The sequence below is a fragment of the Jaminaea rosea genome (assembly GCF_003144245.1).
Source record: "Jaminaea rosea strain MCA 5214 unplaced genomic scaffold BDZ90scaffold_1, whole genome shotgun sequence".
NCBI lineage: Eukaryota > Fungi > Basidiomycota > Exobasidiomycetes > Microstromatales > Jaminaea > Jaminaea rosea.
Genome location: NW_020289975.1, coordinates 2,411,742 through 2,435,535, shown reverse-complemented (window position 1 = coordinate 2,435,535; position 23,794 = coordinate 2,411,742). Strand labels below are relative to the sequence as shown.

The 23,794-nt window shown below is 58.0% G+C and overlaps 9 protein-coding genes across 9 annotated transcripts in view; 3 read left to right on the top strand and 6 right to left on the bottom strand.

Annotated features, from left to right (window-relative positions):
• Positions 1-2,886, bottom strand: part of BDZ90DRAFT_215149 (hypothetical protein) — a gene marked incomplete at both ends in the record, with an annotated part of 3,163 nt that extends 277 nt beyond the window's left edge. Inside the window, 4 exons of the mRNA XM_025504209.1 lie at positions 808-1,138; positions 1,370-2,456; positions 2,543-2,740; positions 2,819-2,886. Of these exons, the coding sequence (XP_025365534.1) occupies positions 808-1,138; positions 1,370-2,456; positions 2,543-2,740; positions 2,819-2,886 (1,684 nt within the window). The remainder of the gene's footprint in view (positions 1-807; positions 1,139-1,369; positions 2,457-2,542; positions 2,741-2,818) is intronic.
• A 493-nt stretch (positions 2,887-3,379) lies between these two features.
• Positions 3,380-6,498, bottom strand: BDZ90DRAFT_245167 (hypothetical protein; the record flags this gene model as incomplete). Its single annotated transcript, XM_025507492.1, has 4 exons — positions 3,380-3,439; positions 4,191-5,692; positions 6,256-6,288; positions 6,369-6,498. The coding sequence occupies 4 exons, from the start codon at positions 6,496-6,498 to the stop codon at positions 3,380-3,382; spliced, it is 1,725 nt and encodes a 574-aa protein (XP_025365533.1).
• Positions 6,499-7,174: 676 nt separating this feature from the next.
• Positions 7,175-9,878, top strand: BDZ90DRAFT_215565 (glycoside hydrolase; the record flags this gene model as incomplete). The annotated part of the gene is made up of 4 exons (XM_025504241.1): positions 7,175-7,434; positions 7,499-8,448; positions 8,531-9,026; positions 9,092-9,878. The coding sequence occupies 4 exons, from the start codon at positions 7,175-7,177 to the stop codon at positions 9,876-9,878; spliced, it is 2,493 nt and encodes an 830-aa protein (XP_025365532.1).
• Positions 9,879-10,444: 566 nt separating this feature from the next.
• On the bottom strand, positions 10,445-13,704 carry BDZ90DRAFT_27965 (hypothetical protein). The gene is made up of 6 exons (XM_025509196.1): positions 13,520-13,704; positions 13,384-13,450; positions 13,011-13,320; positions 12,868-12,946; positions 11,186-12,794; positions 10,445-11,105 (listed from the first exon to the last, which is right to left on the bottom strand). The coding sequence occupies exons 1-6, from the start codon at positions 13,556-13,558 to the stop codon at positions 10,534-10,536; spliced, it is 2,676 nt and encodes an 891-aa protein (XP_025365531.1). The 5' UTR covers positions 13,559-13,704; the 3' UTR covers positions 10,445-10,533.
• A 133-nt stretch (positions 13,705-13,837) lies between these two features.
• BDZ90DRAFT_229907 (hypothetical protein) lies at positions 13,838-15,048 on the top strand. Its single transcript, XM_025505269.1, has one exon. The coding sequence runs from the start codon at positions 14,146-14,148 to the stop codon at positions 14,917-14,919; it is 774 nt and encodes a 257-aa protein (XP_025365530.1). The 5' UTR covers positions 13,838-14,145; the 3' UTR covers positions 14,920-15,048.
• BDZ90DRAFT_27951 (hypothetical protein) lies at positions 15,006-16,085 on the bottom strand. The gene is made up of 2 exons (XM_025509186.1): positions 15,595-16,085; positions 15,006-15,507 (listed from the first exon to the last, which is right to left on the bottom strand). Exons 1-2 carry the CDS (start codon positions 15,959-15,961, stop codon positions 15,092-15,094), a joined length of 783 nt encoding a protein of 260 aa, XP_025365529.1. The 5' UTR covers positions 15,962-16,085; the 3' UTR covers positions 15,006-15,091.
• Positions 16,086-16,583: 498 nt separating this feature from the next.
• On the top strand, positions 16,584-19,132 carry BDZ90DRAFT_277335 (acetyl-CoA synthetase-like protein). Its single transcript, XM_025508999.1, has 5 exons — positions 16,584-17,163; positions 17,236-17,700; positions 17,771-17,923; positions 17,997-18,321; positions 18,390-19,132. The coding sequence occupies exons 1-5, from the start codon at positions 16,828-16,830 to the stop codon at positions 19,022-19,024; spliced, it is 1,914 nt and encodes a 637-aa protein (XP_025365528.1). The 5' UTR covers positions 16,584-16,827; the 3' UTR covers positions 19,025-19,132.
• Positions 19,023-20,811, bottom strand: BDZ90DRAFT_229904 (hypothetical protein). Its single transcript, XM_025505268.1, has 2 exons — positions 20,475-20,811; positions 19,023-20,395 (listed from the first exon to the last, which is right to left on the bottom strand). Exons 1-2 carry the CDS (start codon positions 20,658-20,660, stop codon positions 19,172-19,174), a joined length of 1,410 nt encoding a protein of 469 aa, XP_025365527.1. The 5' UTR covers positions 20,661-20,811; the 3' UTR covers positions 19,023-19,171.
• A 426-nt stretch (positions 20,812-21,237) lies between these two features.
• Positions 21,238-23,792, bottom strand: BDZ90DRAFT_27732 (hypothetical protein). Its single transcript, XM_025508997.1, has one exon. It carries the CDS (start codon positions 23,622-23,624, stop codon positions 21,477-21,479), a length of 2,148 nt encoding a protein of 715 aa, XP_025365526.1. The 5' UTR covers positions 23,625-23,792; the 3' UTR covers positions 21,238-21,476.
• Positions 23,793-23,794: the final 2 nt, after the last annotated feature.

Genomic DNA, 23,794 nt, shown 5'->3' with positions numbered 1-23,794 from the left:
CCCCCCTCCCTCTGGCCCCTCCGACCCTCGATCTTCCCTCCCGATCCTTGGTACCTGGTCTCGTTCTCGCAGCATCTTACTCACCGGAAGCCTACTCCCTGGACGACGCCTGCGGTGGGTCAGCGCGGCATGTGTGGAGGTTAGCGTCAAGTCGGGTATCAGAGCCACACAAAATGCGTCGATGCTGTGTACACTGACCTGTGACTGCGAGTGACCAGGACGAAGCAGTTGGTGGCAGGCATGTCGATGTCAGTCGCGAGTCCACGCACCCTCTTTCCCTGCCGCCAGTGTCGTTGAGACGATTCAAAGCAGCTCACCCCTGAATTCAATCATGCCTACAAGAAGTGTACGGTGATGTAGCCTGTAGTCTTGAAATGCTGTTGGATGCGAAAAGAGGGCAATCAAAAGGATGACAGAGTCTCGTCCTTGGACCCTGCGACGACTCGTGGTTGGGCGTGAGAGCTTCGCGTTGTGGAGGCGTTGAGTGACAGGTGTTCCCCAAATCAAGGCTTCGGCGAACGCGAAGCTCTAGCAATTCAAGCCTTCCATTCAATGTCATTGATCAAATTCCCCTGACCTCTCCTTGGCACGCACAGCGACTGATGAGCCTGTCAAATTTGATCGAAATCCAATTGCGCACCACAAAAAGAGGTACAAGAAGCTATACGAAGACGACGAATGCACGCAACAGGTATCTTCCTCCTCACTTCTTGCTCATCAACTTGCTGAACCTCCTGCCCAGCGACGAGCCCTTCTCCTTCGGCTTGTCGACCAAATTGGCCTTAGCCTTCTCCTTGATACCCGGACCACCGTCGCCACTCTTGCCGTAGTCCGAGGCACCGCCGTTGCTCTTCTGCTTGGATACGGCATCGCCGTTGCCGTTGGCTTCAGGGGCAGCGTCACCGTTCTGCGGATGGCCGTTCGCAGCCTTGTCCGCCTTCTCATCGTGAGGCACAGCGATGTGGTCCTTGGACTCGGCCTTGGCTACCGTCTTCTTGTCTGCGACGGGCGCATCGTGGAATTCGTCCTTCGACGCTTCACCAGACCCGGCAGCCGCCGCTGCGCCACCTGCACCCGCAGCAGCGCCAGCGCCTGCACCCGCGGCTGCTTCTTCGCCCTTCTTGTCATCCTTCTTTTCCTTCTTATCGTCCTTCTTGTCCGCCTTCTTGCTGTCGCCGTTGGACTGCGCAGCGCCCCCACCACTATCGGCGGTAAGCGTCTTTCCCTCTGCGGGACCAGCAAGGGTGCCGGCGGGCACGCCGACGACGGTGATAGCAGCTGGGGTCTTCTCGCCCTCTTCGGGCGTCTCGCCGTCTACGCGCGAGCCCTCGATGTTTCTGGCCATCTCCTCAGACCCATACAAGGTGACCCAGTCCTGCTTCTCAAGCGCGTCGTCCGTCTTCTTCTCGGCGTCCTTGATTGACATGCCTTCCTCTTCGATCTCCTTGAGCTCGCGCTTGATCACAGCGGCGCAGAACTTGCGACCGACGATGTGGCGGATGGCTTCACCGTTCTTCTGCTTGTACATCCAGGTGACAATGCCCTGCCCGTCGATCGTGGCATCACGGTGCAATTGGGTGCGACCTCGGGTGAAAGGCTCCTTCTCGAATTGAGCAACGCGCAGCTTCTTGACGAGGATGAGGCGCTTGTCGAGGAGCTCCTTGCTGCTGTCTCCCTCGGCCCATTTCTTGGTTACCTCCTCGTACTCATCTGCCACCTTCTGGAATGCGTCCTGGCGCTTCTTCTTCTCTTCCTCGTCAACCTTGTTCTCTCCATCGCGCGGCTCCTGCCACGCCTTTGTAAAGTCGAAGTCGACATCGCCGCCCAGCTCGGCGATGAGGCGGTCGGCGGGTAGCAAGTGTGCGCATTCCTCAGGCTTGGACATGAAGACTACCTTCGAGCGGACGGTGGGGTCCAGGAGGGGGCCAAGGATCTTCCAGATACCAGAGAAGATCCAGGGAGCCTTGTAGACCACGAGGGTGTGGAGGGACTCGGGGAAGTAGGCTTCGAGACACTTGACGATGTACAGGATACAGCCCCAGTCCATATTGGCCAGACCGAACTTGTTGAGGTCGAAGAAGAGGACCACTTTGTCGTTGGGAGGGACAAGGAGGAGACGGAAGCTCTCCATGGCGTAGGCCACGTACTTCTGCATCGACTCCGCCGGCTGGCCCTTGGTGAAATGCTTCCTCACATGAATGTAGCAGCAAGGGCACTCATTCTTCGCAGCACCGAAAGCGTACGTCTTACCGGAGCGCTGTTGCTCGAGGAACTTCTCAATCTTGGCATTGCCCTCGTCACCTTGGAGAGCGAGGTCTTCGATACCGTTGTCGAGACGCCACTTCATACAGCCGGCAAGCATTGCCATGCCTCGGTCAACGTCCCACTTGCGGGCGCGGAGGAAGCGCAGGATACAGGTGTCAGGGTCGTCGAGCTTGATGAATTTCCAGAAGGCTCTGTGGGCCGGGTAAGAGTGAGTTGGGTGTAGGCGTCAGTCTTGCGCCCCTGGCGTCTCGCGCATCGCTCTGCCGCTTTTGCTCACTCCTTGAGAGCCTCCTGGCCGTACTGCTCCGTCAGCTCATTCAAGGCCTTTTGCTCTTCCTTTGCCTTTGCCTCATCCTTGGCCTTGTCATCGTTGGCGATACCAGACTTCTTGGGGTCGTCCGAGTAGCCTTCTCCGTCGCCGCCGCCACCGCCACCTCCGCCGCTCTTGCCTCCACCTTTGGCCTTGTCGAGGATGCTGTGAGAGCGAGGCAGGCATTGCGCACCCGTCAGCTCTTGGCCCTACCACGGCCGAGTCCCCCAAATGCGTACGCACCTAAAATACTGCTTCCATGCTTCTCTGAGCTTCTTGTCTTGCTCGTCTGTCAGGTTGCCAACGTAGCCGTCGGGGTGGCTCACTGCGATGTGGGTCAGCAAAGCCAGGTCAGCTCACTGCATTTGAGCATCATCGTAGCGACGCGCTGTTGCTGCTCACCTTCGGCCTGTCCAATTTCTTTCACTGCCATGGTTGCGAAGCTCTTCTAATGTAGGCCGCAATGGTGGTAGCAAGTAAGGAGACAAAGAGTGGAGACAACGGGGAGGCACACAAGGAATCCCTTTCGCAAGAGGCTCGAGAGCAGGGAGCGGGACACGCATCATTGGCGTCGTCGTCGTCGTCTCGACGACTCGTTCGCATTGCGGGGACGAAGGCGGGGGCCGGTGCTAGAATAGAGGTGCATGAGGGCCGTACGACACAGTCGACGTGCCCTCCAACGCGGCGCATGGGCCATTTGAGTCTGCCGATCGGTCGGCAGTTGATTTCACATCAGACACCCGGACCAAGAGGAGCATGGCCAGAGCAAACAGGAGGGCGCTCGCCGAGGTACTGGGCGTCTCTCTATCGTCTTCTTCGTCGTCGATCATCTCGGCCTAGCTCGCCTGTGTCTTGCTGCTGCTGCTTGTGCGTGCGTCACCATCATGAGTTGCTCGAGCGTCGAGCGCCCACTCCTGGCTCCGACATGATGCGAGTGGAGAAGTCCAGGAGGAGGTCGAAAAAGACGCTCTGCATCTGCGCCCGCTGCTGCTGCTGCTGCTGCCTGCGGGGCCTCGCTTGCTTGGCGACTTTCGACGCGGGGGGTCCGAGCGTGAATGCGCCCAGGGGACGCGGGATCGATCGGTGAGCGGCAACGAGGCGAGGGGACCATGAGCTCATTGGGGAGCGTTTCCCGTACCTCGGCCAGGCGTAGAGCATGATGGAGGCCCGGTACGCCAAAGGTTAGGGAGACGGCCGATGAATGTGCAACCAGCCGGTCGCCAAACAAAGCTAGTCCTGATCATGGCACGCCGATTAGCGCATCGATCATGGTGATGCCGGGGCGTGGGAGCTTCTCGCGTCGAAGGCTCCTAGCTTACTATGGCACGGCTTCAAGCTCAAGAGGACACGTCATAGATATTGCGAGATGCGAGGAACAGAGCTGTGGGTAGGGTAACACTAAGGGATACAAGAAAGCGAGCAGAGAGGGGGGACACGGGGGAAAGCGCTTGTGTGCGCAGAGTTGAATCTGTCGACGCGAGCGTGTGGTGACTATGTGGACGAGAGCAGGGTCGTTGGGACCTTCTGACTCTCACTTGGCCGTACCGATGGCGTCCGCTCCCTCACTGTGGGCTGTGCTCAAGGGTCGCGAGTCATGGTAGTCTTGGTGCAGCACCGACTCAAACTTGGGGCTTTCAATCGCATTGTCAGAGTCGGAGCCAGACTTGGTGTGATCGAGGCGATGCCCATCCTCTGGGTTGCCCGACCCCTTGAAGAAGTTGGCAAACTTAGACGACGACATCGGTCGGTCCTCGTCGAGGACGAACTGCGAAGTGTCGAACTCGCGGTAGCGCATGGGGTTGTGGAATTCCCAGTCGCCGCCGAAGAGGCGGCAGTAGATCCAGGTGGCAACGTAGCGCAGACCAAAGCCGACGAAAGTCCAGCCAAGTGAGCCGAGAGGAGCGGCAAAGAAGGCGCCGAGAACGCTGTAATCGTCGATGTAGAGGCCGTTGGGCAGGATGATGAGGCGCAGACCCTCGTAGGCGTCGCGGTAGAAGATGGCGCCGAAGACGAAGACGGTGAAGAAGCCTCCGAAAGCGCCGCAGAAGGCGTCCCAGCCGTTGAGGAAGTAGAGTTCTTTGATGAGACCGAGGAGCGCACCGGGGAGGATCGCGGCGGCGGCAATGTCTGCAATGAGGAAGACCTCGAGGATGTCGATATTCTTGACGGCGAGGACGACCGAGGGGACGTTGATGGCGATGAGAATGCCTCGGCAGATCCAAATGTTCAGTCGGCCAAGGAAGACATCGTTGTAGATCGTCGAGATCTGCGCAGACTGGAAGGTGTCGTACGCCGAGCTGGTGAGAGCGGAGGCGAGGACAAGGACGAAGCCGGCGACCCAGTTGGGTAGCGTGGCAATGATGTAGAAGAAGTTGCTCGAGCCATCGTCCTCAGAGGTCGGACCGTTGAAAAGACCTGCCCACCAGGCGAGAGGACCCGTCATGCCGACCAGGAAGCAGATGGCAAACAGAGGGACAGTGGCCAGACCGACGGACCAGTAAAGCGTTTTGTCGTTCTTCGAGGCAAACGCACGCTGCCAGAAGCCTTGATTGAGCACTTGACCTGCAACGAGAGCAACGGGTAGGATGTACCAAAGCTCGCCGCCTAGCCTCTGGGGCCTCAGGAGGCCTGACGCCTCGATGGTGTCGTGATTAATGTCGATGTTGACGCCAATTGCAATGGCGGCGATGATGATCTCAATCAAGATGATGATGGCGTTGACATTGTCAGTCCAGAGCGATGCCTTGAATCCTCCGTAGGCAGTGTAGATCGTCGTGGTAATTGCGACGATGAGAGCGGCAATCGTTGGGTTGACGGTGCCACCGGAGAGGATGGAGACAACGGAGCCGTATGTGTTGAGCTCGACAAGCATGAAGCAAAACATGAAGCCGACGAATGTCAATCCCATGAGGACACCGATGGGCCAGCCGTATCGCCTGCGGAAGTACTCGGCGAGGGTGAAGCCATCTGGACAGAGTCGACGGATGTAGGGGCCGACCCATGCGAAGAACCACAGGGGAACCACGGTAGCGAAACAGTAGCTCGCGAGTCCGAGGATGCCAGCTTCAGGGATGACAGCTAGCTGTGGATAGCCAAAGAGGAGAGACGAGCTCATGTCTGCGGGGACAAGAAGGGAGAAACAGCCGTCAGTGAGCCACGTCTCGCAGGAAGAGGGCGAGGGGAGGGAAGAGGGGTTGTATCGACGAAGTACGCGAGACAATGAAGACGGTGGCGGTGCCAAGTCGATCGTAGCCCCGCGCAGATCGTCGATGTTTGAGCAAGCAGCTTCCCTTCGCACGCATTATCGTGTTCAGGTTTAGCCTACTTCGTAGCGCACGAGGCGATGACGAAGGTAGACTGACGGTATAATCTCAGCCAAGTCCCACGAAATGGGGAAGAGGCACCCGTAGCTAAGCTCTTTTCCCTGGCCAGTGGACAAGAGACCATGTCGCCGCGCGACGACAGTATGAGCGCGGCTTCTAGAGGTGAGGTCAAGAGTCAGGTCGTACCGTGGCCGGCGACAACGGATATAGCCAAGTGACGAGGCCAGGGAAAAGGTGACGAAGCTTTTGTGAAGACGGGTGGGGTATGGAGATCTCTTACCGATGCTGTGCTACGCCTTTGCCGTTAAGGCTGCTGGGATGAGATTGATGGGACCGTGGTGCGCTAAGGCAACTAACTCGACGCGATCCAGTTGAGAGTCAGAGGAAAGACTGAAGATGAAAAAGGGAGAGGGTGGTGAGATGAGCGTCATTCGTGAGAGATGTGCGGCGTCGCACTCTGAAGAACGCACCACTCTGCGTGCGGATGCCGCTGAGGAAGTCGTTCTTGTTACGAACCCTCCATCCTGCGAACATGCCCACGAGGAAGAAGGCCGACAGGGCTGAATAGACGAGCGCATTGGACTGACTTTTGTCCAGCATCTTGATGCTCGTTTTGCAGGAGGAGGCAGTGGTGGAAAGAAGAAGGAAGAGGGGATGGGGCGAAGGGAAGGAGTCAAACAAAGGTACGGCCGGCAGCTAAACTCTTCTCCCGATGGCCCTGGGCTCGCCTTGGGAAATGCGGCCAAATCCTGCTTTCTTGCAGCTCATGTGTGAAGCTCGAGTGACCTGACCAAGCCACAGAGGCTCGCCATCCGTTTGCAAATCGGCAGCCACGTGGGTTGCAAATGGCCCAGCGCACAAGCCATGGCCATTTCCTTTCCGCGTGGGCCGGTCGAGATGGAGGTGGATGAAAGACCGGGTAGAGTTGGCTTCTTTCACCTTCATCACGCTCCATCACATTCACCGCTCCTCAAGGTCTAAGATTACAGTCAGTCGATTGCCCTCAGTCAGATCACAGACACAGCATCTCGCTTTCACTGAGGTCTCAGTTGGAGCATCAAAGACAACGCAAACACGCACAACCATCTGCGCATGATGGAGAGTGGCTGGCATATACTCGGCCCTCGTTGATTCTTGACCACATCATTATCATCATCTACAGACATTGGCCATGGCGGACATCATGGAGACAGTAGCACAGGCTGCGCCTACCGCAACTGCTGCTGATGTCCCCCCAGCCGCCACAGCGGCGTCAGCTTCAGCCTCAGCCTCCTCCATGGCCACCGGCTCGTCGTCAGCCTCTTCGCTGCTCCAGCCATCGTCCGCCTCTGAGATGGCGCAAATCAACCTAAACATTCCAATCGACGCTGCGCCGCGCGAGCTTCACGACGGCCTGCGAGAAATTGCCAAACATCACGCCCGAAGAGGAGCTATACGATTTGCCGATAGAGCGGGCGGTGGTTGGTTGCCCGCAGGAGGAGATAGTGACCCTGCCTCTGAGAAGGGCAAGGCACGTCAGTGGTGGTGGAATGTAGCGTGAGTGTGTTTTACTGTCGAGCTGAAGAATTTCACACTCACGAGCCCCTCGTTCTCCCATCAGCTTCCAACACGATGCAGACCTGCAGCCCGGCCAGCTCACCCTCGCGACGTCATCCGAATCTTTCGCGGCCAACACAACGTCGGGCTTCGTGCGAGACCCATGGCTCATCACGATCCGCTTTGGTCGCAGCTGCGAAGCTTTCAGAGGGCTGGGCCGAGTCTTGGGACTCACTCGCTCCATCACTCGCCCAGTCAGCTCAGCCTCGGCCCTTGCGACGCACCGCAATCTTGTAGACTCCTCAGGAGCATACACATTAGACCCTCAGCTGGCCACGCAAGGCCTCAATGTCTCCGAGCAAGCCCAATTCGACACGCTAGGCACCATGATCGACGTGAGCCGCAACGGCGTGCTGACAGTGGATAGCTGCAAGTACCTCTGTCGCAAGCTTGCCCTCTGGGGATATAACCACCTTCAACTCTACACCGAGGACACCTATAAGCTCGAGGGGGAGCCCTTCTTCGGCTACCTTCGCGGCGGCTATACGCAAGAGGAACTCAAGGAGATAGACGACTACGCTTTCAGTTTGGGCATCGAGTGCGTGCCCTGCATTCAGACGCTCGGCCACTTGGGCCAGGTGCTGCAGTGGCCGCGCTTCCTCGCCATGAGAGACACGACGGAGGTCCTCCTCGCTGAGCTGCCGCAGACGTACGATCTTCTGGCCAAGATGATCTCGACAGCAACGGCGCCCTTCAGGTCGAAGCGTATCCACCTTGGCCAAGACGAGACGCACGGCCTTGGGCACGGGCGATATCACCAGATCTTTGGGCAGCACAACTACAAAGAGCCGACGCGCATTTTCATTGAACATCTCCAGCGGGTGAACCAGATCTGTACCGACCTCGGACTGGAGCCCATGATCTGGAGCGATATGCTCTTTTGTCTGAATGCGAAGAACAACTCACTGCTGGGCTACTATGACTCGGCTCAGCCTAGCGCGCCGACGGTCCAAGGTGGGTACCAAGTGTCCATGCCTTCCATGCCATCCGAGCTGACCACGCTTCTTCCCCGCCTTCCTTGCTCTTGCACACACAGGCCTGCCACCAGAATGCACTCTTGTCTACTGGGACTACTATCACCTCCGCGAGGAAAATTACACGGCTCGCATCGAGTCGCACAAACTCCTCAACGATGGCAAAGCCCCTTGGATGGCTGCTGGCTCTTGGACGTGGACACGCTTCTGGACTGCTCTTCCCTTTACTTTTGCGACTTGCAGAGCTAGTCAGAATGCTTGCAAGCGACCGGAGAGTGGGGTGAGGAATGTTTTTCTGACCATATGGGGTGACGAGGGGAATGAGGTCGACCTGTACTCCTCCCTGCCCGCATGGGCGTACTATGCCGACCACGGTTACACGTCAGAGAAGGAGGTTGACATCCCCCTGCTGAAAGCCAAATTCGACGGCATCACGGGCGGCAACTTCGATGACTTCGTCGTCGCCTCGCGTCTTGACGATCCCAGTCCAGAGTCTCAAACGATGGACGACCGAGTTCACTTTAGTCCTAACACTTCCAAGTGGATGCTTTGGGAAGAGTGAGTGTCACTGCTCCATACTCAGGTCGCGCAGCTGCTTACTCACATATTCCCTCGTCATGCAGACCCTTCTTCGGCTTCGTCACTCCCACCATCTCCGCCTCCGGGCTCGACCTCGAGCACCATTACCAACAGCTCTCCATATTTCTCGACACGCGACTCTCAACCCAACCCTTCCAAGGCGCCCCGGACCCGCCCGATCACCCACCACGGAGCATCCTCGACCATCCTCTGAACGCTCGGCTACGATTTCCAGCTTTGATCGCCCGAGCTTTGTCTATGAAGGCGAGATTGAGGGAGCGATTGAGTCTAGCGTACAAAGAAAAGGATTGGGATCAGATGGAGTTGCTAGCAGGCAAGGGGAGTAGGGTGGATGAGACGGAGAGTCTACTTGGAGATTTGAGGGCTACCATTAAGCAACTGCACGACTATCATCGCCAGCTATGGATGAGCATGTATCGGCCCTTTGGGTGGGAAGGGCTCGACTTGCGCTACGGCGGTTTGGAAGCCAGGCTAGAGACAATGCATTTGCGCATCGTCAAATTTCTGGAGCACGTGAGGCGACAGAAGGAGAGGGAGAAGGTCAGCGCAGCCAAGGCAAATGGGGAGAGGAGCGCCGAAGTCGCTCTACGGGAGCTCGCGCTTAGGGATACGGACGTGGAGGAAGAGGCTGCAGGGTGGCAACCGGAGGGTGGCATCATGCTGCGCGGGGAAGACGTCCAAGACTCCGGTGGACGTTACGACGAGACGGTCACCAGCCTTCCCGAGCTCGAGGTCGAGCTCCACGTCGCGTACCCGAGTGCGGAGCAGCTCCTGGATTATCATAGAGTCAGCAGGCCAACGTACTGCTAGATCGCGCAGCGGGCTGTCGCGAAGAAAAATGCAGGTCAGACTTCGCGCTCAGGCTCGACGAGGTATCGACTGTGATTAGATTGGTGACGTGATGATATGATCGTGGCGAGAAGAGTAGAGATTGAAGCGTCTGGTGTTCGCGAGGTATGAGGACCGGCGCGGATGTCGCGATGTAATGAGAAAGATTATGAGAGGCCAATTTTTGACAAAACGTCTGAAGTAGGGAGCGAGAACTCTGAAATGCTGATGTTGACGACGAGTTCGATTGGTGAGCTTGCCTAATCGAGCTTGAGGCGCTTGAAGCTTTGGCGGTGGTGTGAAGGTGTCAAAATGGTGAATGGAGGCTTGATCTGGGCTGAAGTCGTCAGAGGTTGTTGCTGCTGGTGGTGATGAGTATAGAGAGATGAATAAGTGATACAGTGAGTCTTGAGTGATTCTTGAGTCGTCCGGAGAGATCTCCGTCTGTTCAGAGCTCATCGAGGAGCTTCTTCAGGCTGTCGACGTCCTTGGCAAAGCCGTTGTCGTTGAATGGCCTCTGCGTGTAGCCGTACGAGACTGAAGCGCCGTCGCCGACCGTGCTGCAAAAAGCGGCGGGAGAGAAGAGAAGGTTAGTGCTCGAAGCCCCCTTTTGGCTCTGTCCTGCTCGTCGCCCCACTCACGGGTAACCGTCGTCCTCCTTCAACCAGTCGTCGAGCTGCTTAACAATGACGCCGCGCTTCTGTCTGAAGTGCCCCTTGACGACCTCCTCCCAGGGCTCAGGCGGGTTCTGCAGCGTTCGCAGCATGGCATGCCTGACAGTCTGTCGTCGCAAATTCTTCGTGTAGTGCATCGACCGATCTGTACCGCGCCAATTCTCCCAGCCGGGCTCATTGACCGCAGGCTCCTCCTCAGCCATGACGAGTGAAGAGAGGGACAGCAGCACCTGCAATAGGGTAGAGCGGCCCGGGCTCCAGCCAGGACCGGGCCAAGTGCCCAGGAGCGACAGGCAGACCTTGCCTTGCGCATAGAGGTTGGGACCGAAGCGGACCGCGCCGCCGTCTGTTGTCAAGATCGTAACCTTGGGAGGTTGCTGATTGTATTCGCGCGGAAGAAAAACATCGAAGTTGAAGAGGCCGTTGGCGTATGGTGAGGAGGGAGGGCCGCTCAGGCAGGCGCGAAGGACGTCGAGGCGAGCTTCAGCTACGCGGACGAAGATGGCGCAATGCCAGTCCGCAGGCAGGGAGGGGCCTGATTTAGTGCGAGCAGATGAAGGGGGGTCGTCAGTCATTTTTGTGTTCATGCTACCATCCCCGCACTCTTTGGCTCACCCAGTCCGGCCAGCTCCTTTGCGATGATGAGATTGCGCTTTGAGTCGGCAAGGTCGCGCGTCAATTCGATCTCCTGAGCGTATGTGTGAGCCCATGTCGTGCTTTTGGAGCCTGATGTGCCCGTGACCTTGCTGATCATGTCCGCTTCTTGGTAGATGAGCCGCCTTGCCCACGTCTGATATTTGTCCTTCATCTCATCTTCGCTCAGCTGGCGCTCGACTTTGTTGGCATCCTCGTCCCAATCGTCGTCGCGCAGCTCCACTGCTCCACCCCTGATCTCGCTGAGAAAGCGTGCCAGGAAGCCTTTGCCCTTGATCTCGATAAGAGAGCGATCGATGGCATCCACATCTGCGATGATGGAGCAGCATAGGGCGAGCGTTCGTCTTGCTTCCTCCGTCCTCTCGTCGACAGCAGACGTCTTCTTTACTGGACTTGTTGCGCCCCTCGTGTTGCTTGACGGGTTGTTGGGCTCGGGTGGATCCGACTTGGTGATGTTCTTGACGAGTACTTGAGCTTGGTCGTAGACAGCCTGAGCGAGCTCACGAGGCCCAGGGGACCCTTCGTAGATGTTGTGTTGCTCTTTGCCGTGAATCTCGGTGCGCTGTAGCCGCATAATAGGCTGAGCTACGAGGGGAGCTGTGGCGATGTGGCGGCTCAGCATACGCATCCAAGTCATGAGCTCTTCGAAGAGAGGTAGGCGCTCCGTGACGTCCATGATCGATCGCGTGGACAGGAGGGTGCTCGCGATGGGCAGGAAGCGGCGACGGAGGTGGGCGAGGTTGGAGAGGTCAGGAAGGTGGTCGAGGCAGACTGGCCCCGTCAAGAAGTCCTTGCCGTCAAAGTGTACCCACTCGCGCCTTTCGTCGGGTAGATATGCTCGCAGCTGGAGGAGACAAGTTCGGATGGATTCATCGCGTTGCAGCTGTTGCTGCTGCGCGGCATTCTGCCACGAGTAATCGTCTTCTGCTCCTCCTCGACCGCCGCCGCCGTAGCCGGTACCTGCAGCTGCAGCCTTGGATCCGGGCTGAGGAGGTGAATAGTAATCGTCGTAGTATCCAAAAGGGTTGGCGGCTGATGCAGCGCCGGTGACAGCCGTGGTGGCAGAGCTGGGCGTAGCCGATGTAGAGTGTCCGTCCCCGACCTTACGCCGTTTACGGGCGTCTCCATCCTCGCGCGATTCCTTGCTGGTCGGCTCGTCAGGATTCAAGAGACGCTCGACGTGAGCGAGACCAACGCCGAGGACCATAGAGGATGACAGTGGGCAGTGAAGCAGCGTCCAAGAGGCGTTGGGTGTAGCCGAAGCCTTGTCTGCGCAGTCACCGTTCGTCGCTGAAGCTTGATGAGAGCGGCTCGTCGTTTGCGTCTTTGTTGCTGCCTCTTTGGCCGCTTTTACATGCTCGCTCCAGTCACCGCCGCAGGCGAGGCAAAAGGTAGTACGGCACTTGGTGCATTGTTTGGGCAGGTTGCGCTGGACGTGGTCGAGGAATGAGGCCAAGGTGGGAAAGAGGATCAGAAACTCCTTGCCGGAGCGAGGATAAGCCTTGCGACACGATGGCTTGGGGCAGGTGACGTCGTCGTAGACGAGGTGCTTGTAGACGTCGAAGAGGAACTGCGTAGGTCGGCGGGGAAAGCGAGGTAAAGTGAGCGTGGTCCAGGAGGTGAGCGAGAGCTGCTTGTCTCACATTCTGCTCGCTACCGTGTCCCACTCCCCGCTGCCAGTCGTTGGCGGTCAGCTCCTGGCACTCGATGGGTGTCAATCTCCTGCGAGATGTTTGTGAGCGTCAGTCGAGCTATCGGTCCTGCATGCAAGCCTTCGTCTGCTCACTTCTGTTCCGGAGTCTCTTTGGCCTGGATGGTGAGCGTCTTTGCCGGCATGATGGACTCGATGACCTTCTCCTTGCGGTTCTTCTTCATGTTGATGCTGCTGTATGGGTCTTGATCGGCCATGCCTGTGGCCCTGTCGCCGCCGTTGTCTCCATCTTCATCGTCTGATATGATGATTGCGTCGCTGACGCCGCCCACGCTACCGCCCTCCGACTCGTGATCGTCTTCGTCTTCATTGTCGTCGTCCCTGCAATTCCTCTTCGAGGTCCTGGGAGGGACTGCAACAGGGCCAAAGATGCCCGCGGCGATGGCTATCAAGGATGACCGTGGTCAGCTGTCAAACACGGCCGTGGGTCGATGTGGACGGCGCTCACCTTCGGCAGCATCGTGATAAGAGCCCGTCGCCTCGAGAGCAGCGACGGCCGTCTCGATGGAGGCGCCCTGGGCAGCGAGAGAGCGGCCCAGTCAATATTGAGTCGCACGTCGCCTTGACAATCGAGGCTCACTCACCTTTGCCATCAGCTTGGCAATATCCTCGTCGGCGGCCATGTTGAATGACGCCTTCGATGAGAAAGAGATCTATGTGACGGTCACAACGGAAGGTAAGACTAATCTGGTCCGCTTTGGGCCGTCATGACCCCCGTTGCTCCGCCAACGAGGGCTCTGACCTCTGAGAGCACACTTCGACGTCGGAGGAGCGAGACAAAGCGGGGACAGCCAGAGGGACGGAAAGGGACAAAGTCGGGGCCCGTGCACGCGTCGAGCTCAGAGGACAAGGACAAGGACCAGACCGTAGACTAGCCAGCCGTCTGCGGGCCCGACCCTCGTGCTCGTCATTCCATCTCCGCATCATTGCTCAGTCGCTGATATTTGTCGAGCACGAGGCTGGCATCCTTGCAAATCTATTATGGGCCTATCATTTAAGAGACAAAGCGCATGCTCAGGTACAATCTCCCTATCAATCATGCTCTTGAAGAAGCTGGAGCACGCCGGCCCGGCTCGATACTCACAGACCTCGCGCGGCAGATGATTACGGCTCATCATCGCGGCGATGAGTGCCAGCGAGGCTTTGAAGGGTAACGCCCCCACCTGATCAGTACGGGACTTTCTCCTCTCAATTATGCCCATGCTCAACCATGCCTCAACGTGCTCCAAAGACGAAGAGCAAATCAGCTCGCCGCAGGCCGATCATCGACCATACGCCGCAGGAGATCTCAGACGGTGAAGACATGCAGTTCATCGCCAGGCGCTACACGCCAAAGAGGAAGCGTGATGAACCCGAGTCTGGCTGGCCCTCGTCTTCCTCATCATCAACGGCCAGCACGTCTCGTCCTAGCCAGGGGAGAAGCAGTGATCCATGCGCATCTTCCTCCTCTCGGCCAAGGCTATCCTCGTCGGGTCAGCCCATCAAAGAAGCCAGCTCGAACGACGATTCCGATGTAGCATTCATTGGGCAGAGACAAGCCGCTGGAAGCCCGGACTGGCCAACGGGGTTCTCCATGTTCCGTGGTGGCGCCGGAGAAGGCAATACGACCATTCCAGACGACGATGACCATCTCCCCATGCTCCGGCCTGTCCATTCCTCTCACAGGCACACTGTGCGACGTAGCTCCAGCCCGGTTGCAAGGATCGCAAGAGCCACTCGGCCCCACGAAAGTCTTCCAGCCCGACGTTTTGGACTCGTAGATTCGGCAGCCTCCAGCTCTACTAGTCCATTGTCGCAGCACCTACCCACTCCGACCAGTAGCGCGCAGAGAGCAGCATCAAGCTCCAGCATGACTTTGCCAACAATCAGCTCGCAGCGAGCTGAATCGACCCCATCCACCGTTGCCACGACACCCGCATCAAGCACGCAAATCACGCCGGTGGACAAGGAGAAGGGGATCGATCTTGAAATGAGAGAAGATTGATTGATGGGAGAGGACAGTGCAGTGGGTGGCCAGAGCTGTGGAGGAAAGTGTTCGTCGTGGTATGTTGGCAGATGGCAGAGGATGTGCTCGATGCCTTGCTATTGATCTAAGATATTCGACCCGAAAGGGATCCGGTTGCGAGTGTGAGACTGTTGCTGCTGTCTGGCGCCCTTCACATCATGGTAGCGGCGGCGAAGGCGGAGAAGAGACCGAGCATTGAGCCTGTGAGGAGAGGGAAGGGAATGCCAGTTGCCCCGTTGCTAGCCCCACCCTTGGCTGCCGAGCCGGAGGGAGATGGTGAAGAAGCCGAGGAGCCTTGCGCCCCACCAGACGACGCCGAGGAGCCACCAGCAGCTCCGCTTGATGAGGCTGCGGCGGGCGTAGACGCCCCTGGACTGACGGGCGCTGTGACGGTTGCAGTCTGCGAGGAGGCTACGCTGCCTTCGGCCGTGGAGGTGGGCGCGCCAGAGATGGGGGCGGCGCTGAATGCGATGCTTGGCTCTGGGTTGCCCTCAGCGGCTTGGATCTGGACAACATCCGTGTATGACTCGATGGATGTATTGTTGGTGAGTTGGGCACGAACGCTGTCTGCGAGGCGGGCGGAGTGAAGCATGAGAGGGAGCGTCAGTAGAGGAGCAGAACTATTCCAGATGCAGCTTCTTGCGGCGCTCTCACAATTCCTGCCTGTGGTCCACTCAGTGGGCACAATGAATTCGAAGCGCCCACACTCCTTGCCGGGCACAACGGTGCCCACACCATTGCCTGCATCGCAGTAGCCCGGTTGACTAGGCGAAGAGACGTTTGCGATCTGGTACGCGACTTCGCTGTTGTCATTGGTCATGAGGACGAGGTTGACCATGCCTGCGGGCGCGTTCTGCCAGTTGATGTCGACCTTGTCGCCGTGCTTCCAAGTGACAGCGCAGCGGTAGAAGCCACAGGCGGGTGAGTCAAGGACGAGCTCCGAGGACGGGTCTTGATATTGAGCTGCGACGAAGCCGAAGGTGGCGGCGCTCGCGAGGAGCGGAAGGAGGCTGGCGAGCATGGTTTGGAATGAATGAGATGGAGTGAGAAGGAGGCGCAGTAAGCGTTGCGATGAGAGGTGAAATGTTGAGAGGCTAGGAGGGCAACAAGAGGGATGAGTTGCAAAGAGCTAAAGAAAGACAGGACGGAAAGCAAGTGACCGACAGTGGCTGGGCTCGCGCCTCGTCTTAAGTCATTCGGAAGCTGATTGAGAAGCTGACATAAGCGAGCGGCAGTCCATGAATAGCTCCGGGCATGCATCAGGGGCCTTTAGAAGCCTACCATCGAAGGGCCATTTCGGCCGACGAGCGATGTGATTCTTGCGTTGCGATCCTCAGAAGAGTGCAGCGTTTGCAATTGTTCTTTTGGCTGTTTTCTAGGCCCCCCGGATGTGGTGTGACTTGCGACTGTGACGTCTTGGTACAGGGGCGGGCGGCAGCATGCACAGCGTCCAAGCAAGCAGCCAAGCAAGGCTTGAGCATTCCTAGTGCGGGGTAGTCTGGGCTGCCGAGAGTCAGCGGCAAGGGCGGACTCGCAGTTTAGCAGCCCTCGTCGCAGCCCAGAGCGGCAGCCCGTGGTCGTCGCCGTCATTGCCGTTGTCGCGTGGCCCACGGTCGGTACGGCGAGATTTCATTGACCGCTCGCAGCAGGCTGTGGGAATCCCGGACCCCGGGCCGATGGTTGCTTGCTTTTCTCCCCGCCGGGTCTGGGGAAAGGTTAGATGGCCACATTTGAGCCGGGCCAGGGTCAAGAGGTGCGCGAGGTGGGCTTGCGCGCAAGATATCCGGGGTCGCCTCTCTTCTTGTCACTCCCTCATCATCTATCCCTGCCCGTATCGTCTCGCCTCGTCTCGCATCGCCTTACTGCCGCGTAGCTAGCTAGTCAATCATGGCCCCATCAGCATGGTGGAAGGAATCGTGGGGAGACCCGGCGGCCCTTCCTATGGACAAGCTCAGACCCACAGAGGAAATCAATCGAATGCTTCAGTTCAAAGGATCGCCTTTCGAGTGGGAGGAGAAGGTCATCAATGGCCGAATGGTCAAGTGCTGGAAGAATCTGCCAGCCAACTACCGCGATATGTGGATTGCGAGCGCAGCTGCCTTCGCTGAGAAGGAGTACCTCGTCTACGGAGATGACACTCTGACCTACAAGCAAGCCTTCGAGCAGTCCCTCTTGGTAGCTCATTGGCTCGCAAGCCAATTCCAGGTTCGCCGCGGTGATAGGGTGAGCGCGCCCGAGGCCATGGATGAATTGATCCCGTCCGGCTACTAACCATCCCTGCTTGCTGGTCGACAGGTAGGTATTGCAATGAGGAATTACACCGAGTTCATGGTCTCCTTCTGGGCTTGTCAACTGATTGGTGCGGTAGCTACGGCCCTCAACGCCTTCAGTGAGACGAGCACGCTGGCCTTCTGCATCAACGATGTAGGCTGCCGCGTCGTTATCTGCGACCTTGAGAGGCTGGAGCGAATTCAGCCCGTAGTGGAGCAGCTGCGAGTCAACGAGGCCAAAGCAAATAAGGAGGGGGACACCCTCCGCGGCCTCGTCGTGCTACCGTACGCCAAGGGCAAGGGCAAGGGCAAGCTGCCAAAGTCACAACGATCGTTCCTCTCGAGCGAGTCGGATGGCTTCGTGCACGGCTGGGAGGAGCTGGGCGAGAAGTGGAAAGCTACGTGCCCCGCCAAGGCACCGGCTCTGAAACTCTTGCCAGAGGACTATGCTCACATCTTCTTCACCAGTGGGACGACGGGCAAGCCAAAGGTTCGTACGAGCGAGCGCGTCGACCTTGTGATCAGTACGCTGATCCTGTATCCACATTTATAATCGACAGGGCGTTGTTTCAACTCACCGACAAAGCATTCACGGTGTCGGCGCCGCATGGTGGATCGGTGCCAGGGTCTTCTTGCGACGTTATCGACCGATCCCCGACTCGACAAAGAACCCTGATCCGAGCATAGCAGTCGTGGCCTACCCTCTCTTCCATGTGAGGCGGACGAGGTCGCGAAAATGGGACGCAGCACTACGTACTGACCACCCACGTCATTCTGTCTCTGCAGGTCGCTGGAATGTTGAGTCACGCCGTATTGGGCGCAGCCCAAGGATCCAAACTGCTCCTAATGCACTCCTGGAACGTCGATGACGCAGTCGAGCTGATCAACAAGCACAAGGCAAACAAGTTCGCCGGCGTGGCCCATCAATGTAGACAGATTGCTCTGCATCCGGCAGAGATGCCCTCCATGGGATCGATTACACATGGAGGATCTGCAGCCTCGAGAGAGCTTGCGGCAGAGTCAGATAAGAAGCTGGGCAATCAGGGTGGCAGCATCGGCAGCGGTTATGGCGCGACGGAGACGAACAGTCTTGCGACGGGCAACTACCAAGGTCAGTCAGGATCAGTGCTACTTCCCTCGTGTGCTCTTGGCTGACTCTGTCCTCCACGATTTTGGCAGACGATTACATGAACTTCCCAGACTCCGTCGGCGCCTGGCCGCCCACTACTGACATCAAGATTGTCGACCCGAACACGCTCACTGAAGTACCCAAGGGTGATAAGGGCGAGATCTGGATCCGCAGCTCAGGCGTCGCGACCGGCTACTGGAATCGCCCTCAGGCCAATGCCGAGACATTCCTGCCAGATGGCTTCTACAGGACCGGTGACATGGGCTACATCCACAAAGAGCATGGTCTCCTGTTCATCTCCGACCGCATCAAGGATATCATCATCCGTGGCGGCGAGAACATCACTACGGTCGTGGTTGAGAACGGGGTCTATTCACACCCGAAGGTCCTCGAAGTGGCAGCCGTAGCACTGCCCGACAAGGCACTCGGCGAGCGCGTTGCTGCTTTCGTCGTGCCTCGCGATGGGATCAAGGCAGAGGATTTGAGCGAGGAAGAGATCAAGGCGGCGGCAAGGAAGGTGCTCCCAAAACATGAGGTGCCTGAGTTCATCGTGCTGAGGGACGAGCCGCTGCCAAAGATCCCGGCGGGTAAGATTGACAAGAAGATCTTGAGGGACGAGCTGCTCAAGATTGCTGTTCAGCGCGGTTGGGGCGACTTTGGGGATCAGGCAAAGGCTAAGCTTTGAGCGCAGAAGGGTCGATGCTGTCATCGAATTAGTATTGAATGGATGTCATTATACATTCAGCATGAAAAACGCTCCCGAGGATCGTCGGTATCTACAGAATCGCGGAGAAAAACGGAGGGCTTGCAATGGCCAGGTTCGTGCCCAGCATTACGACTGGTTGCTTTCTGATGGCGTCTCCTTCTCATCTGCCTGCTTGCCACTTCCCTGAGGGCCGCCGGCACTCTTGGCCTCCTTCAGTTGTCTCCTCCTCTCGAGCCAAATCCAGATCGGGAACGTCAGCACCATGACGGCGACCCAAGCCCAGATGATGCCCACTGCCTTGAGGATGACGAGGTGTCGCCCGGCATTGGTGAAGATGGTCAAGAAGCACTGCTTCGTGTTGTAGAAGACCATGGCCCTGTTGTAGAGGTAGAAGCTTGGAGAGAGCTCCAGCGGAATGAGGGCTCCAGAAACATTGATGATGATCACGACGACGAGGCCAAAGGCAATGAACTGAGGGCCGACCAAGCTGAGGATGCACTCCAGCGTGAGACCAAGAGCAGACATGGAGCTCCAGGCCACCATCCAGAAGGTCATAAATCCAGCTCCATATCCTAGCCCCCAGCCGTCGAAGTCGAGGTGGAAGGCGGCTTGCAGCAGCGTGAACATGAGGGAAAGCCAAAAGTAGATGGCAACAGGCACGAGGATGCGCATGCCGATCAGGGACGAAAGCTTGAGACGACGTTGGATAGTTTGACGCATGCCCAGGTTGCCCATGACTATGTTGAAGGCGAGAATCGTCAGGTAAATGAGACCGACGTACGTCGCAGCTAGAATGGCGCCATTGTACTTGTTCGCGTCGTACGGCCTCAAATTGCGGTTCGCAATCACAATCGAGTTGGAGATCGTTCTCGGAGCATTGACAACATTCTGCAGCGCCGCTTGATTGCCAATGTTCTGCGAAATGTACTGCGCAGCCAAGGTAGCACTAATTGAAGCCAAGGTAGGCTGCAGCTGGTTGGTGATGCCGCTGACAATGATGCCGGGCACGGCTTGCTGGTTGCGCGACTCGGAGTAGACAAGTGTAAGGAGCGACATGGGGTTGAACGAAGCGTCCCCAGTGTTGCGAGCTTGAGTGAGGCGGGCAGTCGCATCCGTCTCGATGATCAGTGCAGCCCAAGATGACTCTTGGACGGCGATCTCATTGTCGATCTGCGCGTCTGTGTACATGTTGGCTGGGATAGGGTCCCAGGTTATGTGGCTCCGCGAGGGGCTGTTCGAGATGGCCTCGACTGCGGCGGAGATGTTTTGTCCGATGACGCCATTAGGGTCACGGTTGATGATCCAGCCGTGGAGCTTGGGCGTCTCAATCAGCTCGCGATATAGCGAGCCCTGCAAGAGTGATGGAGACGTACGCGTCAGCTACTGTTCGACTTGCTCATTCATAACTTCGGCGCTGCGGACAACTCACCCAGTAGAGAGCCATTGCAGACCACACCATCAATGTTACCATGAACGTAACCTTGGCCATGCCGATTAGATACGCCTTCCTCTGCTGGGCCACATCTTTCGACCAGAAGCCAACAAACGGCGCTGGGCTGGCGGACGGCTTCTTCTCGACGTCGCCGTTGGCGGTATGGTCCGAAGCGTTGGACATGCTGCTGATGACGAGCGGCGAGAAAAGAGAAGGGAGAGATGAAACAAACCACAATGTTAGAACAAGATTCGGTGCTCACTCGCTCGCATCGGGGCTTTATTAGTTGCGAGCCTGTCATCGTCTCAAGCAACTTCACTTCGCTGACGCTCCACTCTCTCTCTCTCACGTCCGCCGGCGGGCTTGGTCTTCCGTCGTCACACCGATCCGCAAGCCACAGCAGTTTGCTTACGACCGCCATGCGTCGCTGCATGTCTCGATGGCAGACAAAAAATCGCCGCACTCGGTCAGCTGAATTGACTGAGCACGGCAACGCAGCGCCGCTCCACGTGGCGAGCATGACCGTCAACAGCGACGGAGTGACGGCTCGAGCCACCCATTTGTCGCCTCCCGCTGAGAGGGTAAGTTGGAGTCAGTAAGATCAGATGCACTCTCACCTCCAAGCTCGGACGGGCAGGGGCGATCTGATTGATTGAGGCGGCCTCGCGGCGCCGTGCTCATTGATCAGGCACCGACGATCGCAAGTCGTGGGAGCAACAGAGAACATCCGAGGATGCCATCTCGCCCTCATTTGACTTGTGGCAGTGGGTCAATGGGCGGGCCGCATTGCCAACTCGGATGCTATGCGGGCTTCTCGCTGCAATCATGGAGGGGAGATTGTGATGACATTACCGTCTAGGCGAGATGAGCTGAGGTGACGAGCTATTGACGGGGTGGGGTAGGTGACACGCGGTGTAGTGGAGAAGAGCAAGAGTAGGGGAAACACAGCGCGGCGGGAGGTGAGGTCGTGCAGTGCGTCGTTCGCGGGGCCTGACACCCTCAGTACCCCTCGATCTCCTCCTCGAACGGATTGTACTTTGGCTTGTCTTCGTCATCCTCATCACTATCAGTCACGTCCGCCTCGCGCCCCTCCTGCTCCTTACGCAGCGCGTCCTTCTCCTTACGAGACATGGGCGGGGGAGGACGAGGAGGTGGTGCAGGCTTGCGATTGGGGTGAAGAGGGGGTATAAATGACTTGCGACCGAGCCCTGGACGACGATGCGTTGCTGAGCCCAGGAGGAAGGAGAGAGCTTTACCCGCAAAGCTGCGGCGTGCTTCGTCTGATGAGCTGGTAGAGGAGGTCGATGTCGCGGAGGCGGAGCGTTTCGCCTCGATAGCGGGGATGGAGCGAGTGATTGCCGAACTCTGTTCCTTTCGAGGAGACTTGCTACTGCGGGATTCTTCGCTCTCATCGTCCTCGAAGGGGCCTGAGGCCTCATTCTCCTTGTTCGCATTCGGGGATTGCGGGCCCGCCCTAGTGCTCTTGTCAGGGCTCGCCTCGCTGACTCTGCTGCTCTTCTGCGGGCTGAGCGACTTTGCGCTTTGCTCGTCGCTCTTTCTCTTCTTGCTCTTGCTCGTCTGCTTGTTCGGCGGCTCAGGCGTTGGCGTCGTGAATGTCTCAGAGGGCTCACGAGCCTTCTCCTTCTCGCTGTGCATCGAGAGGATAGCCTCGTCCTCGCGACTGGCTTCCAGCTCCTCCTCATCAACATCGACTGACACATCGCTCTTCGCTGAGGCGTGACCTTTACGCGGTGCTGATTTCTTCGCTTTACCTTTGGTCGTCTTCGAGCTTGATTGCTCCCTTGTCTCCGCCTCTTCTCCTTCATCCTCAGTCTGCGTCGACTTGCGCTTCTTCTTCGAGCTGGTGGGCGCAGTCGGCAGAGGTGGGATAACGACGGATATGCTACTCGATGGCCCTGCTGAGCGCTTCTGTTTCTTGGGCTGATTTGAGGTCTGGCGACGACGCGGCCCTACGACTGCGTCTTCTTCATCGCCGTCGTCCTCAACCTGGTTGCCGCTCTGAAGCAGATCAAGCTCGTCGCCGTCCTCCTTTTCGCGGCTATGGCCTTCAGCAACAGGGTTGATGCTCTCTTTGGAGGAAGATGACTCTTCGGCCGCATCTTCTTTGAGCTTGCGTGCTGCTTTGCTGCCCTCTGCGGAGGCTGACTTCTTGCTGCTCAACCGCTCCTTATCCTCATCCTCTCGCTCCTCGTCGGTCTCATTCTCACCTGCGTCCTCCTCATCTGAGTCCGACTCCGAGTCCGACCCCCTCAACGCACGCGCCTGCCTCTCTCTTTCCCTTGCCCTCGCGTTAGCTCTGGCATGGCTGTCACTGGATCGGTGAGGGTTGCGCGGTTTCTGTACGGCTCGGCCACTACGCGTCGTTGCTGCTGGTGCTAGGGGTGCTAGTGCTGACGTGCTGGAGCCAGCTGCAGATGAGGCCCTCTCCACTGACGGACGCCCTGGCGTGCCGCGATTGCTGCTGCTGCTTGCCGCTCGAGCGCTCTTCGGCTCCTCACTTGCGCGAGCTTCGCTGCCATCACGCTTGTCTCGACTTTTGCTTCTGCTGGTGCTGTGGCTCCTTTCTGTGTCGCCGTGGTGATCCTTTGTTTTTCTCTTCTTGTTGAGAGGATTGCCCATCTTGTCGCACTCCGGCTGGTACGAGATATTACTGTTCGCGACGGCCGCTCGGCGCGCGGGGCGCCCGGTGGTGGTGTACCTCTGCTCAGCAGCCGAGGGTGACCTTGCGTTGCGACTAGTAGAGGTTGTGGAGCTAGAGGCGGTGCTAGGAGGAGGCATCTGGTTGGGAGAGGCTGCTGAGCCCTGCATATAGCCAGGTGCGACAGGTCGAGCCGCTGGTGGCGGTGAGGCGGCGCTTGGTGTCGCGGCCGGCGATGCTCGCTCGCTAGCCTTTGAAGCTGATGTCTCGACGAGGCTACTTCCTGTTTGTCCTGCTAGCCCCTGTTGAGCATCCACGTTCGCGTCCTTGGGCGCAGGCGTGTGCGAAGGCGAGGTCGCATCGGTGGTAGACGTGCCGGGCATAGCGCTGTCCCCGGTCGCGCCTGCATTGAAGAAAGCATTGGACTCGACGCTAGGGGTGATTGGAGTGATGGAGGCTGAATTGATAAAAGGAACCATTGGCTCCATCGTCGCGATGACGTGAGCTCGACAGGAGGTGGAGTGATGGTCAAATTGGAAGGTGGAAGTGAAGAGCTGAGCTTTCGCTGTCGGACGGACCAGGACTCAAGTCGAGACGCGTCGTGCTCCCTTTCCGCGTGCCATGTGGGGAAGAGGCGCGGCAGGTCGAGCTCCACTCG

What these genes read in the sequence shown, in the direction of transcription:
- BDZ90DRAFT_27951 (XM_025509186.1), bottom strand. Translation starts at nt 15,961, where the DNA reads ATGCTCGCCAGCCTCCTTCCGCTCCTCGCGAGCGCCGCCACCTTCGGC. An exon ending in GTGGACCACAGGCAGGAATT is followed by an intron (nt 15,508 to 15,594) that starts GTGAGAGCGCCG and finishes CCCGCCTCGCAG; the next exon opens with ACAGCGTTCGTGCCCAACTC.
- BDZ90DRAFT_277335 (XM_025508999.1), top strand. Translation starts at nt 16,828, where the DNA reads ATGGCCCCATCAGCATGGTGGAAGGAATCGTGGGGAGACCCGGCGGCC. An exon ending in AGGTTCGCCGCGGTGATAGG is followed by an intron (nt 17,164 to 17,235) that starts GTGAGCGCGCCC and finishes GCTGGTCGACAG; the next exon opens with GTAGGTATTGCAATGAGGAA. An exon ending in GGACGACGGGCAAGCCAAAG is followed by an intron (nt 17,701 to 17,770) that starts GTTCGTACGAGC and finishes TATAATCGACAG; the next exon opens with GGCGTTGTTTCAACTCACCG.
- BDZ90DRAFT_229904 (XM_025505268.1), bottom strand. Translation starts at nt 20,660, where the DNA reads ATGTCCAACGCTTCGGACCATACCGCCAACGGCGACGTCGAGAAGAAG. An exon ending in CTGCAATGGCTCTCTACTGG is followed by an intron (nt 20,396 to 20,474) that starts GTGAGTTGTCCG and finishes TCACTCTTGCAG; the next exon opens with GGCTCGCTATATCGCGAGCT.
- BDZ90DRAFT_229907 (XM_025505269.1), top strand. Translation starts at nt 14,146, where the DNA reads ATGCCTCAACGTGCTCCAAAGACGAAGAGCAAATCAGCTCGCCGCAGG.
- BDZ90DRAFT_27965 (XM_025509196.1), bottom strand. Translation starts at nt 13,558, where the DNA reads ATGGCCGCCGACGAGGATATTGCCAAGCTGATGGCAAAG. An exon ending in AAAGAGACTCCGGAACAGAA is followed by an intron (nt 12,947 to 13,010) that starts GTGAGCAGACGA and finishes AACATCTCGCAG; the next exon opens with GAGATTGACACCCATCGAGT. An exon ending in AAAGGAGCTGGCCGGACTGG is followed by an intron (nt 11,106 to 11,185) that starts GTGAGCCAAAGA and finishes GCACTAAATCAG; the next exon opens with GCCCCTCCCTGCCTGCGGAC.
- BDZ90DRAFT_27732 (XM_025508997.1), bottom strand. Translation starts at nt 23,624, where the DNA reads ATGGAGCCAATGGTTCCTTTTATCAATTCAGCCTCCATCACTCCAATC.